The sequence below is a fragment of the Heterocephalus glaber genome, unplaced genomic scaffold (assembly GCF_053883595.1).
Source record: "Heterocephalus glaber isolate CG9 unplaced genomic scaffold, H.glaber_assembly_v1.0 deba00001556, whole genome shotgun sequence".
Classification (NCBI taxonomy): domain Eukaryota; kingdom Metazoa; phylum Chordata; class Mammalia; order Rodentia; family Bathyergidae; genus Heterocephalus; species Heterocephalus glaber.
In genome coordinates this window covers 224,238-239,110 of record NW_028258347.1, presented here as the reverse complement: position 1 = coordinate 239,110, position 14,873 = coordinate 224,238, and the positions used below count along the sequence as shown (strand labels likewise).

At 44.8% G+C, this 14,873-nt stretch overlaps 1 protein-coding gene and 1 long non-coding RNA gene across 7 annotated transcripts in view; one reads left to right on the top strand and one right to left on the bottom strand.

Annotated features, from left to right (window-relative positions):
- Grhl2 (grainyhead like transcription factor 2) overlaps window positions 1–14,873 on the bottom strand; it is a 136,404-nt gene that overhangs the window by 83,018 nt on the left and 38,513 nt on the right. For all 6 annotated transcript variants that reach the window (XM_087190752.1, XM_004850226.3, XM_004850227.3 and 3 more), the window contains exons 3-4: window positions 10,613–10,680; window positions 5,567–5,945 (exon numbers count right to left, since the gene is read on the bottom strand). In XM_087190752.1, the coding sequence (XP_087046878.1) occupies window positions 5,567–5,945; window positions 10,613–10,680 (447 nt within the window). The remainder of the gene's footprint in view (window positions 1–5,566; window positions 5,946–10,612; window positions 10,681–14,873) is intronic.
- Window positions 5,944–13,331, top strand: LOC110350359 (uncharacterized). The gene is made up of 2 exons (XR_002396901.2): window positions 5,944–6,078; window positions 10,287–13,331. It is a non-coding gene; the product is annotated as an uncharacterized LOC110350359 (long non-coding RNA).

Here is a 14,873-nt window from a genome sequence, read left to right as displayed (position 1 = left end):
TGTGGCCAATGGATACCATATGGGATGGCACAAAATTTCCACTGTTGCAAAAAGTTCTATTCAACAGAGATGAGTTATAGTTAGAAACTAGGAACTGTGGAGTAGGAGGCTAGCACAATTTAAACAAAACCATTTAAGAAAATGACTGAGTCTAAAAGGCTTCATCTCCGAGTTCTGAGTTTGAAGGGATGAGCAGTAACCCATTCCCACTATGGTGAATCCACATTGGTAGCCGTGGCCTGAATGAATCGATTGCCCAGGCCATGGAGCTCTGCAGTCTGAGGGAAGGGTGGCCTGCTATACAAGCTGGGCTGTAAACTCTATGGTTCTAATCCCCCAGGAGATGTAAGAAGGCCTGATATCATGAGTGCTCAAACTCATAAAAACTGTCAACTCTACACTGACTACAATACAGAATTCTACAAACAGCTAGTAAATCACAGCCACAAATATTTATTTTTTTCAAGCTAAAACTTTTTCTTTGAGTCTATTACATTATTATATTTTTTGGGTTTGTTTTCTTTTTTTGGTACCGGGGATTGAACTTGGGTCCTTGTGCTTGCAGGGAAGGCAGCGGAACCACTGAGCTAAACCCTTGGCCGGGGGTTTAGCTCAGTGGTTTCGCTGCCTGCTGCATAAGTGCAAGGACCAGAGTTCAATGCCCGGTACCAAAAAAAATCAAAACATAAACCCCGGCCCTAAGTTTGTATTTTTTAAAAAATTAAGTAGATAGTCCACCCAGAAAATCTCACAATCAGTTTGATAAGACCTGGTCACTTGATGGGTTATAGGGAGCTAAAGAATTCAGTATTAAGAAATTAGTGTCAAATTCCTTGGGTTCTTTTGGCTAGAGTCACAAAGTTTCCATGACTCCTTGGAAACCTTGCAATATTACTTATAGGATGATGAAAGGCATTTAGACAGCAGCACTACTGTACCGTACTGGGATCTGGTGTAATACACCTGTAAGTTCCCTACTCATGTGGACTCAGAAATTGATAGAGTAGCCTTAAAAGACCTGAGACAACAGGTAATAGTAAGCATATTTAAATCTTGGGTGTCAGAATTCTAGCTTTGCTGGAGGTGGGAGAAGAAAACATCTGCTAAAAATACAGCACAAAAAGACGATAGTTATTTACCTGTGGGAAAATCAGATACAGCTGAACAATTCCATGCCTTTCGTGAGCCACCATTTTTTAGGACCAATCACTCATGCATTCACTCTTTCAATAAACAAATACTGAATATCTGCTGTATACCAGCCACTCTGCTAGGTGTGACAGGTACTGTGGAACAGAAAGAGAAGAGGTCCCTGCGTTCAGGAATCCTTTGGTCTAGTGGAGAAAAGCATTAATCAAGCAATCCTTCACTTAAAAAATTTACAAACTGAGCACTTCAAAGAAGACAGAGCTCAGGGCGACCAACACCACCGGGGGAGGGCAAGACTCCCAGTGGCACACGGACAAGGCCACAGGAGATAAGCAGTGATCCAGCAGAACCCAGAGGACAGCAACACAGCATGAGAGTGGGCAGCATCCCTCCTCGCCCCTGCAAAAGCATCCTCATCCCAACTTCTGAACATGATTACTGAGATACCCACTTTGGACGGGGAATACTGCAGCTTGAACCCAGGGCCTCTGCGTGGAGCTCCACACCCAGGCCAGTTTCTGAGCGCCTCTGCACCTTGACAGGGTCCAGCCCAAACTGTCTTCTCCCTTCCTACCACTTCATAAATGCTACAGAGAATAGGCTGCAAATGGAGAATGAAATCTGCTAACGCAACAAGGCTTCCAGACATTGTCACACTTTGCCTAAAAGAAGCACTAGACTTCAGACAAATTTCCCTGAGGAAATTTCCTTGGGCCAAGGACTTCAAACCCCTTTATAAGACCAACTGGCAACAAAATGTCTAAAGATCATTATAGCTCATTCAATTTAATTTCCATCAGTCTAAAATAAAATCTGCAAAGTAAATAATGATTTCCAAGATTCAAAGAACAGCTCAACCGAAATTGGTGAGGAGCCCCTTGACACTTACTTTCTGGTAATTTTGTTTCTCACGGATGCCAAAGTAAAGCCCTCAATACAACAGCTTCCTTTCACAAGCTTCTTTACCTACAACACCCATGTAACTGATAACATGCCCTCCAAGCAGAATGGCGGTTCCATTGACGTTGGACCTTTCTGTGATTCACCAACTAACTCTACAAAGTGTGAGAAAACACATCAACAACGAGTCTTTGGCGAAAAAGCATTTTGCTCATGGAATTACCTGCTTTTTCCTACAGAAGCATCCCTCACCACTTGGGGGAAAATCAAATATTCAACAATATCAAAAGCTCTACAAGATCCCTTACCTTTGTTTAAAAAGTTTCTTAATTATTTTAAGCAATACAACAGAGGTAACTAATTATAAGGCTTTTTATCTTTTTAGTATGAGGACATTACAAGTTCAGTTGTCAAGCCACCAAACCCTAAGAAGTATGATAGCCTCCTAGGGGCCGGAAACTTCTCTTGTCTACCTCAGGTCGGTCCCCAAAGTCAGAGCACATACCGGTGTTGTGGTGGCAGGGCTGCTACAGCCCCAGGGAGATACCAGCTCCCACCAGTGCTGCCTAGAGCTAGCAGGGCTATTGCCAACCTGTTGTACCTCTTCTCTCAGCTGAAAGAAGTCTCTATTGAGACAGGTAAAGGACACTCAGATTTTAAATAAACACTCAAGTGAGTCACTGTCACAAGCGATGGAATTAGAAAGTCGTGCGGTCTGCTGTGAGTGTAGAGGTGAAGGTTATGGATCTGGGTGCTGGAGCAGACAGCATGGGTCAACTTCCCTCACTCCCTCTTGCTGATGAATGACTGTATCGTATGTTCTCTGCCAGTTTCCTTATTAAGAAAGCAGGGGTGACGAGAACAGCACTGACTGCACAGGGTTCTTGGTATACAGGACGTAGATCCATGCTGCTGTGGCCTGCACATGCTGTCCAATGTTCCTGTGTTGGAAACAACCCTTAGTGCCACAGCTTGGACAGGTGGGACATCTGAGAGGGGAATAGGCCATGAGAGCCGCCCTCGTGGGTGGACTGACATCTTCGTAAGTTGTGGGTTCTTACTGAGGGAGTGGGTTCTCTATTGCAAGAGAGAGTTCGCTAGAAAAACAAACAGCACTCTGTCGCATGTGTGTACCATTTGCCCTACCATCTTCCCTCCTTGGACCCTGCCACAAGAGGGCCTCAGCAGATGTGGCTCCCTGATCCTGAGCTTCTGGGCCCCAACAGTGAGTCGAATACACTTCTGTTCAGTAGAAACGACCCAGTCTCAGCTATTCTGTTACTGTGGCACAAATGGACTAAGATAGATGCCTAACACATAGCAAGTACTCATTGAATGTGGATTATTTTTTAGTGTTACTGTTCAGGAATGGAATCTCAACCTCACATAGCTGTATTTTGTCCCGTGGCAACTCAACAGGAAGTTGGCTGAAGGTATCTGGCATGCTGCCGTCACACTTACTCCTCTGCCATTGCCTTTTATTGGTCCATGTCGGCCAAAAATTTGAAAGCCAGTGACTGAAATAGAGTAGAGGCACTGCTCTTTAACAGTGAGGAAGGTGAATTGAACTGATAAAAGCATTCATTACATATTCTAGGTAAAAAATTAGAGAGGTTTACAAACATTCTTTTTTTTCCCAGTACTGGGAATCGAACTGAGGACCTTGCACTTGCCAGGCAGGTGTGGTGCCACTGAGCTAAATCCCCAAAGTTGACCCACAATTACAGTATCGGTGGTTGTTCTAAGAACATCCCAAAACAATTAAATGGGTCCAAGATCATCTTTTCACCTAATGGTGGTGAGCAACTGGATGTCACTGTGAGGAAAAAGGGACCTCAATCCCTACTTCATCCTGTATATAAAAATGTCTCAAAATGAATCAGAACCAATATGTAAGAGGTAAAAATATTTGGAGCCTAAAAATAAAAAACAAATAGGAAAGAAAATCTTTGTAGTCCTGGATTAGGGAAAAACTTAATTCTTTTTTTTTTTTTTTTTAATACTGGGAATCAAACTCAGGACCTTGAGCTTGAGAGGCAGGTGTGGTGCCACTGAACTAAATCTCTGGCCCCAAGATTTCTTAAATAATATCCAAAAGCATAAACTATTAAAGACAAAATTGATTAAGTTGTTCTTTGAAATACAATTAAGAAAACAGGAATGGTGCACACCTGTAATTCCAACACTCTGGAAAGCTGTGGCAGGAGGATACCAAGTTCTAGTTCAGCCTAGGCAACTCAGAGATAATGTCTCAAATTTTAAAATTTTTAAAAAGGGCTAGGGAAATAGCTCAGTGGGAATGAGACAGGAAGGTAGGGCATGGCTACAACTGGCTGGGAAGGGAGGCAGGACAAGATCCCAACACATGTGCAGCACAGTTCTTAAAGCCTTGCACATCAATTTGTTGCAAGAACTCGAGGAGGTTTTCAATAGGATGGCTTAAACCTGATGTCAGCTTGAGGAGTGGATGACACAAAAAGGACAGACCACATTTGAGTTTTTGCTAGTACATTCTCTCTTGAACGGTGGCCTGCCTTCATGCTGAACAGTGTACTTCTTTTCTTACTTTTACTTGGTCCAAACTCTGCGTAGCCTGTTTCTTTTCCTATCTCCAGAAAAACTTTGCTACCGTTTGTGCTTCTCTTGACCAATTTTTGGCTGAGGACGGAAAGAGCCTAGAAATCACCTCTAAGCAGAAACACCAGCATCCCAGAACCCAGTAACAGGAAGGCCCTTGGTTCAATCTCCAGTACACAATACATAAATAACAAGAAATCAAAAAGGCTACAAGATGCAAAACATATAAGTGATACAAGGCATATATTTGTATCACTTAAAGAGCACTTAGGATTTAATAAAAGAAACGTAAATAACCCAATTTAAAGACTGGGCCAAAGGTTTGAACAAACACTTTGTAAAAGAAGTGATAGGAAGGGCACATGGGTGTATCAATTTTCCTCAATATTAGCAGACATCAGAGAAATGCAAATTCAGACTGACAATATTCAATCCAACAAGGTTTTACAGAGCTATACTGTTTATCAAAGAACGGACAGACAGTATCTTGAGCTACCTACAATTTGGAAGGTTGCAAGCTAGCAGGCACGAAAATCTTACAGAGCGAGAAGTTTCCACATCAACATTTCTTCATTCCTTGCACATATTTAAGGCTAAAACTAAAACAAATGAAGCTATCAGCCAAGAATTCAAAGAAAGAAAAGAGAAAAAAGAGAGAAAGGGGTGGGGGGAGGGGTGAGAAAGAAAAGAGAAAAAAGGAAAAAAGAGAAAAGGAAAGGAAATAAAAATAAGATAGAGGAAAGGAGAAAAGGAAGAAGAGGGAAGGAGAGAAACAGACCAGGCATATTCTTCCACACACATCGCCGCACTTGGAACACCAGACCAAAGCAGCTTCATTCATTCAGTCCACCGAGCGGAAACAGGAAACGGCCCGGTCGGGTGTCGGGAACTCGAATCCGGCCGGAAGCGGGCGCCCTGGCCCGCGGTTCCGCTCGCTCACCTCGGCGGAGCCGTCCTTGAAGCCCTCGCTATAGGTGCTGTCGGGCGTGCTGCGCTGGTCGTCCTTGAGGTAGACGCCGTGCGCGGCCAGGGCGGGCAGGTCGTATTGCGCCTGCTCGAAGATGACCACGCGCTGCTCGTCGCCGTCCCCGCGCGGGTAGTGGCCCGGCGGCGCCATGAAGACGGGCGTGAAGTCCTCAGCCTTGACCACGGCGATGCCGGACACGGGGATGACGGCGGTGCCCTCGGCCGCGAAGGGCTCGCGCTTGTTGTCGGCGGGCTCCTGGCTGAGGCTCAGGTTCACGGGCACCGTCTTCAGCACCTGCACGCGGCTCTCCACGCCCGCGCCGCCCGCGGGCTCCCCGGCGCCCACGCAGCCCCTGCGGGAGACACGTTAGGGACACGGTGGCCGTCGTGCAGGCCCGCGCCGCAGAGCCCCGCGTGCAGAGGGAGCGCGTGGCCTCCTGTCAGGAGCCCAAAGGGTAAGAAAATAAAGGACCAGAGGAAACGCAGGTAGGTCTTGTGCAAAACGGAGGGCGACCAGGACATGGGGCGGGGGGAGGGGGATGTGTCGTGTGCATGCGCCAAAAAAGGTAGAAATTAAAGAGAGCCAATGCAGCCGTCATCCGGGTCCCAAGGCCGTAGGAGAAGGAGTGACTGCACGGAGCGCAGTGGGTATCTTTGCATCACTGGAAGGAGGGCAACCGGCCCCTGGAGCAGACTGTGAAGGGCTCTGCCTGGCTGTGAGGCATTAACAAAACAAAAACAGACAAAAGGCAACAGCGTTGACCTTCATCGTGCCTTTAATGCCTTTAGATCGACCTTTCAACTCAGATCTAGGAGCTGGAGAGTGCCAACCGTCAAGAGCAAGCTGGAAAACCAGAATGCAGCACACCTTGCCTGCATCTCTCAAGTCTAAGGACACAGAAGAAGGAGAAAGAATGGGAGGACTCTTAGAGATTAATGGGAATTTAAAATCTTAACTATCAGATATGATGAGCACATCTGTTTGGATCTGGATTTGAACAAACTGAGAAGAGTGTATGAAGTAACAGATTTTTGAGGTAATTAGATAGGGACTGGGAATCAGTGATACAAAGAAGGTATGGTTAATTGAGCTGTGTGTAATGATGATCTTGAGCTTATGTAACAAAATATGCTTATTTTTTAGACACATGAGAAGATTTTAGAAGTAAAATGATACAATGTCAGGATTTTAAAAAGGAAGGAATGAGGAAAATGGTGGCTATCAGGGAAGTGTGACAAAAGTTTCTCATTGAACTAAAGGAGGAGGTGTTTAGGGTGTTCAGTATACTACACTGTGTGCTTCTATACATGGTTAAAACCTTGCAAAAGCAAGTTTTAAAATACAAGGAAGAAGGGCCGGGGATTTAGCTCAGTGGTTTCGCCACCTGCTGCGCAAGCACAAGGACCCGACTTCAATCCCCAGTACCAAAAAAAACCCCCAAAAAACAAAATACAAAGAAGAGGCATGAGGTAAATGTGATTTGAAGAGGTGGTTAGGAAGGATTATTTTTTATCATTCTGTGGGCTAAGCTCCTTAAAGGCAAAAATAAAAGAATTTATCATAAAAAAATACCTTCACCAAATTGAGATATATCATGAGCTCACAGATTTCCTTAGCGCTGAATTACTTCTGGGGCTTAAGGAAGTAGTGTAACTGGGCTTATGTATAATAAGATCCCCGACCTGGTCACTGGTACAGAAAGAAAGGAGAAGGCTTAGACAGTTACTTCTAGGCAGACTAGAATGCTTTCATCAATACTAAAGAATTCTGGGCCAGAGATTTAGCTCAGTGGTTTCTACGCCTGCTGTGCGCAAGCGCAAGGACCTGAGTTCGATCCCCGGTACCAAAAAAACAAAACCTAAAGAATTCTGGGAAAAAACAGAAGCAGAGAGAAACAGGTTAGTGGGAGGTTACTGTTGATAGAAAAATGATTTTACTAGCAAAGTTCCTCTGGTCATTAAAGGGAGGAGACCTCTCATTTATTAATGGATTATTCTGAGTAATATGGAGAGAAAGTACATGTATTTCATGGATCTTTGTCTCAGATATCTGAAATTTTGTTTTTGTTCTTTTTTTTAATCTAGCGTGTACTGGTACCTCGGTAGACCAGTTTAGTTCTTTCCGTGATTCTGGTTGCAAACTGAATTGGATGATAATGGAATCAAACTTAATCACTAGGTTCAATATTGACCTTATGGAGAAATTTGATTCTGTTCTCGTCCAATTTAGTTTGCAAGCAGAATTGTGGAAAGAATTAAGTTCATGAACTGAGGTACCACTGTACTTTGTGAAACCAATTGAGAGAAATACTTGAATAAGTCTGGGTCTTCCAAGAATTGGGCTTTCCTGGCACCTCTCTTACCTGTCTATCAAGACTTTGTTTTTGTTTTGTTTTGTTTTAGCTTTGATTTTTCCAGATGAAATTTCAGAGCAAAGAATGGCTCTACATGAACAGAAAAATATCTAAATGCCTTTGAGTCTGTCATAGATCTACAGAGATAATTTTAGAAAATTTTCTAAGGTGTAAAATCACAAGTCTACAAACATTTTGGGTTTAAGCAACAACCTGTTTTCATGGTAAAATCAATAAAGCGAATCATATAGAAAACACAGTAGAGACTTAGGAAATTGTGTTTAATCTGAATCAAGTTAGCTGGATGATGCCAAAGCCCAGGCCACCCATTTCCATCAGCATTTCTTAAACCCCATTGTTTAGAACATTGCATGGAATGTTAATAGATGTTCCTTTAAAAAAGAATTCCGTGATAAAATCAGCGTTAAAAGAGAAACAAAAAATATATTTATTGCCACAACAAGACCACCCTGGGTGGCCCCTAGGCATTTCTTCACCTATTTAATTTGTAACCTAGAATTTCCCTCATTTCACTCTTTTGTGGAGGAAAAAAATTCCTAGGATGTATGGATGGTGTCCTGCAGGTGAGGTGCTGATGGTTCATCTGCACTGACTACCAGAGCTGTTGCAAACTTTCTGCTTGCATTTTGCCCAGGCACAGTGGTACTGGCTTTGCCAAAACATTCAAACTTCTTCATAGTCTATTTCAAGCCAAATTTCTTAATTCTTTAATTCATGGAAAACATATGAATTTTAAACAAAGAACAAAAGTCAAAATATCTTTTGATGTTCTTATTAACAAATAAATACACACACTGTACAGTTGTATAAATCCAGTCAAATCATGATTACCAACCATATCACCAGGACATAATAGATTCAGGCACCACAGTATAATATGTAACTGTGCCTGTGTAATCGTATTAGCTTTAGAAGCTGATGCCAGAAAATTTCAGAAAGACATCCAAAAAATGAGTAACTAGAACAAAGTAAGAGTTATTGGGAGGTACTGATTTACCTGCAATAGAACTTAAAATTGAGCCAAATATTATAAGGAGAAATGCCACAGCAAGAATGGTGCACTAAATACACATTTTAAAAACTTGGATCGTGTCTTTGAGAGCCTGTTATTTTTCCAAGTAGCAACTTCTGTATACGAACAGTTACAGTGATGTTGCATTAGCACACAGCACCTTAATTCATGAATGCAATGTGGATCAAAATGACATCCTTCCAAGTTACATTCAGGGAGAAGTCTGCTAAGTCGTAATTAGTCTATACAAGGTGGTTTACTCTATACCTCATTGCCAGTTTTTTAAAATGTGCTCCCTGGAAATCACAGAAGTAACCATTAAAATACAACAAGCAGCTGTTGCTCTGTAATGTTATTCTAAATGATGCATTAACAACAAGGAAGGCTTCTCTTGGCTGTGAGACAGACAGCATGCACAGCTCAGATTCGTTTTGTCCTGACTCCACTTGGATTAGCAGCCTCACAAGCCATTAGTTCACCGCAGCTGGCGGCATGAAAGAAAAGTCAGGAGTCCTGAAGAGTTCCAACCCCAAGTTTCCACTCTTGCCAGTGAGGTCCCAATACCCCAGACAGCATAGAGCTTCAGAAAATCCCTAGCACAGCTCTAATTTTCTGTTGGGACTCTGCCTACCAAGGGCTGCACTGCATAGGGCTGGGGAAGGAAGTGTCCCCGCTGCACAGGAGATCAAAACGTCTAAACAGTTGCTGTCAAGGCCAGGAAGAGTCTAACCTGTGTGCTAGCAGGGGATTTTATTTCTCCTGGCCTCATATTTGCATGTGAAAGACTACAACAGAAAACCCCTGTGGTTTCTCTCACCTCACCACAAGGAAAGAGATTTATTGCAGGGGTCACCTTGGAGCAAGAAGCTGAGCAGAGTGATCAGCCCTTTCTAGTCTTGTTTGGATCATGCTGGCCCAAGAGAAGGATCCTCCAGTCACCCCCCGCTATGCCACTGTGCCCAGGACTCCTGCCCGGGTCTGGATGGGTTACCTAAGTCAGGGTCCAAGGATTACCAGCTGCCAATTCCAGCTAACTTTCTGCACTTGGCTTCATCTAAAATAAAGCTCTTTTTTCCTTTTTTATTTGAGTTTATCTGTGTCTTACCATCTACGAGGTTCTTAATTCAGCAGAGCAGGAAAAGGGGGTGGCACGTAATGATCTCTGAGCATCTTCACTGTCCCTGCTTTTGGCCCTCCTGGCTGCCTCCCTCCTCTGAGAAATAGCCCCTCCTGTCCTCTTCCTTCAGCAAGAGCCATCCTTTCCCTCTTTCATCAAGAGTTATCCTTCTGCTGTCTGACTCTTCCAGGGCCTGATTGCAGTGACAGAGCCATGGGATTGATGAGAAAAATTAATCCCAGCACTGGGCCCCCTGCCAGGCCATTGCCTACAATTCCTGGGACTTTAAGACTCCATGGCTGAGCATCATCTGAGGAGACTGCCCATGACCCTTGCTGCACAACCAAAAAATACAACTTACCATCATTGGTGAGACTCTCAGGACAGAAGAAGCAAAGCTCTGTGACCTCATCTCCTCCCAAGAACAAAACTTAAGAGTTTCATACTGCTGTTCTCACAAACCATCCAAAGGGAGGTATCCTCGAAGCCTGGCCTATTCCTCTCTGGGCAGCTTACCTCTTATCCTGGTCTTCTGGGCTCTCACTTGCTTTGCTTACAGACAGCAGCCTCTTGTCTCGAGGAACCTGGAAACATTACCAGTCATCAGTGGGATGCAGACACAGGCAACAGCAAGCACACGATGAGCTAGATGCCTGCATAAGCAAGGAAATGAAAATGGAAGGATCTCCAGGAAGAGGGGCGAGTTTGTGGTTGTCGGGAGATGGTGAAAATTGAGTACCCTGAGTGAGGATGACATTGCAGCCAGAGACTAAGGCTGGCGACAAACGTACAAGAGGTCACAAAGAAGCACAACCGAGCTGCTGAAGCCACAATGCTGTATGTCCTCACCTTGGGAGCAGATGGAGAAGGAGGAACAGTGCACATGGGGTGGACCTGAACGTGGGTGCCTTTGAGCAGACAGCATCACGGAGTGACAGTGAGTGTCCTTTAAAGGAAGAGGGGCAGATCCTCCTCTCCGATGACTCCAGGTGCGACAGGGGCAGGAAACTGGGCAGGGAGCAGCACTGCCAGCAGCAGGGAAACAAACAGCCAGCAGACCCGCACCACCCTTCAACCCTTGCCTCACAGCTCGTGGGCTTGGCAGCTCATGTTTTCCTGAGGCACTTTCACCGCCGTCTTAACCATCATGCTTCATCATACCTGAGCCCTTGCTGAGAGCTGCTGCCTGAGACAGGGACCTACAGGGGGGCTTCTGACCCCATCCAGTGACCCAGCTGCATCGTGGGTCCTTACTGGGCAGAGTTCCCAGATACACCAGTAGGCGGGTGTGGATTGGTTGGTTTGGTTGGATTTTTTACTTTGTTTTTAATTGTTTGCTAAAGCTTTGGATCTTCCTTTTGAGATGAAAACACACTTATGAGAAGATCCCTCTACAGGACTCTTGGCGCAGTTCCTCTGGCTTCCACTTACCTGAATGCAGATGCAAACAGAGGCTGCTGGACAGGAGGGTGACAGAGAAGGTAGCCAAGAGCCAAGGCCTGGCCCTGACTGCCTGGGTTCGACTTTAGCACTGCACTAACTCACTCCCTCACACTTTCCTCCTCTGTAACCCAGGCTTAGTGATAGCCCAGAGTTGAATTTTAAAGCACTTGGAATATCTAGCTCTTTATGAGTTGAAAAATAAATCAATTGTAAGGTTTTTGTTCATATGTCAATTTTGAGAGTCTGCAGTGTACCAGGCATTGCTAAGTACCAGGTAGAAATGAGGTGAATAAAACACCATCCCTGTTGTGTATTGAAGATGACAGTTAATATAAAGTTTCAATATCCAGTACATCAGTGTTCATTACAGCCTTATTCACAGTAGCCCAAAGGAGGGAATAACCCAGGTGTCCACCAACCAATGAATGGATAAGTGACATGTTGTTTATCCACCCAAGGAAACATTATTTAGTCTTAAAAAGGAATGAAATGCTGACATATGCCTTACTATGGATAAACCTCGAAGACAAAAACATAGATTAAAATAAGCCAGATACAAAAGGATAAGTATATACCCAGAATGTCAGAGAGCACCAGAAGGTAGAACAGAGACGGGAAATTAGTGCCGGATGGGTGCAGAGTCTCAGTTTGGGAGGATGAGAGAGTCCTGGAGGTGGTTGGTAGTGCTGTTTGCGCAGCAGGGTGAGTGAATGTGCACTTAGTGCCACTGAACTGTGCACTTAGAAGTGGCTGAACTGTGCACTTAGAAGTGGCTGAACAGAGGGCCAGGAACGTAGCTCAGTGGTTCCAACGCCTGCCTCATAAGCACAAGATCCCAAGTTCGATCCTCAATACCAAAAAAAAGTGGCTGAAGTGATACATTTGTGTTATGTGCATTTTAAAAGCGATGAGGAGAAAGTAGTGTTTACACACAAGCCTCCATTCCCAGCTCTGCCCCTCTGCGCCCTGCAGTTTACCAGGCAGCCTGCTCAGCCAGCCTGGACCACCCTGGAACCAGCCTTGCTGCTAGCTTACTCCTAAATCAGTTACTCCTAATAGTGTCACAGAAACTCGATCCTCAGTGATGGGAGGTCAGGCTGAGGTAGGATGCCCAGGCTCTGGGGACCCTAAAGGATGGCGCTTCAGAGGAGCTGAGCCGGGGGCAGGAGTTTGTCAGCTGGATGAGGAAGGCTTTATAACCAGAGGGACTGCTTATTTTAAAAATGAGGGCATGACAGAATAGGGAAGTCATTGCTGGGGGAGTGAGATTTGGCCTCAGGGACAGTATTGCGCCTCTCTGTTCCCTTCTGTGCCCCGCTGATGGCACAGCTGCTTTCTCCTTCACTGTCAAGCATCTCTCCCCTTGCAACCAGGGGACCAGCCAGGTCCCCTGGGTCTCCAGGCTCAGCCTCCAGAGGCTCTTGCTGCTGTGAGTCACCTGAGTTGTTGCCCGCATCCTTCCTTCAGTCCACGCCAATCCATTTTTGGATGCCTGAGTGGTCTTGAAATGCACCTCCTCCCATGGACCCAGAAGCCACACGTCCTGTAACCAAGCATTGCTCCTTTTAACAGAGGATCCGCCCTCAACACCCTCTCTGTCTGGGCTTCAAGCCTGCCTCCTGTGCCTTTTCGGTGCTTGCCAGGACCATCTCAAGGCCCATTTAAATTCCTGGATGTACCATGTACAGGAGCAAATTCCCTATGCTGAGTGTTATCATTATGTATGCCGAAAATGTACCAATAAATGTTTTGCTATTAAAAAAATAATAAATTTCTGTGTCCATGAAAAACCTGCAATCTCCATGTGTGTTGACCCTGTGCACGGTTAGATCCCCAGTACCCAGAATGTACTATGCCCTCACTAAATATGGAAAGAATGAACCCATCCATCAAAATGGCCTACAAAGAGCAGAACTAAAGTAGAAGAAACGCATTCTAAACACTAGAACATGTTGGTAATTCCCAAAGATCCATGGAAGTGAAAGTTATTGCTGCCTAGTCACTGATGTGAAGTCACAGTGCTGTAAAACAGTTCCTAACCTTTGGGCTTGCTTCAACCAGGCCTCTCTGAACCAGGTTTACCACTGGCTTTACAAACTGTTCAGAGAAATGGAGACTTTTGAACTCAGTACCCTCTCTTAAGCGCTAGACCCACATCACTGTCTGTCAGGACCCTCTACCTGGATGCCCTACAGCACATCAGACTCAACACAGCAGTATCTCTCTCCCCCAAAGTCTTTCTTCTCTTATCCCTATCTGGATCGGCTGAGAAGCAGCCAGCTGAGACACCTTGCTTTTAGTTATGGGCTCCCACCACCAATACACACATGCACAAACACACAACCAGTTCTCATTCGAACAAATACTCATTTCTCAAGCATATTTCTTTGTCTATGTGGTGCCTCTTTTGGTGGCTGATTTAGGGAGAAGCTTCATGAATGCTGGCCCGGGAACCTGTTCTCCCACCTTTCCTTCGGGTCTTCATATTTCACCTGGACTGTTGGAATGGCCTGCTCTCTAACTAGACACTTGGCCCCCAGCCTAACTCTCTGCTACTGCTGCTGTACTCTGTATGGATAATTTCCCTCATCTAGAAGGCCTAAGACCCAAATAAATCCCTCAGGAGAGGAACTTCTGGAAAAAGTGGTGGATTGCAAACACTCCCTTTTCTTCTTTCCTGCATTTTCTGTAGTGGATTTGTACAAACTTAAGATGAAAACCTGGTACATCAAAACATCAATTTGCATTCTTTAACACATACAATTTCTATTGGTCAATGAGGCTGAAAAAAGAAAAACAGAAAAGCTCGTTTTAAGAATATTTTTTCAAAGCTTATAGATATTTATCAGATCACTTATTCATTCATTTATTCATTCATTCATTTATCTGTCTTGCAAAAAGTTCACCAGACCATTCACTCTGCTCTGGGAGATAGAGTCCAGTCTCCAGCCTGCCTGGCAAGATTCCAAGACAGAGCTACTTTCTGACCAATTTCAACCCCCTCACTTGCCAGCCCTGGTTCAGCAGTCCTGATCACTTGGTCTCACTGAGTGCAGTCCAAGGTTTTATACCCTATGTGCTCTCCTCTCCATCTCCTTTTACTTGACATGTTCTCTGCTCCCCTGTCCACCAGACAGACTCTCCCCTGCTCCTGGTAGAGAAGGCATTCCTTGCTCTAGAAACCTTGTGGAGTCTCCAGAAGTTGCCAGTCAATGTACTGCTCCTGGAACACACCCTTTTACACACTTACCTCCAGGTCTTGTGTTTACAGGTTTATTGGACCTGTTTGTCCTGGACTATGACTCTCTGACTTTGCTGAGGTTTTGCAATCTGC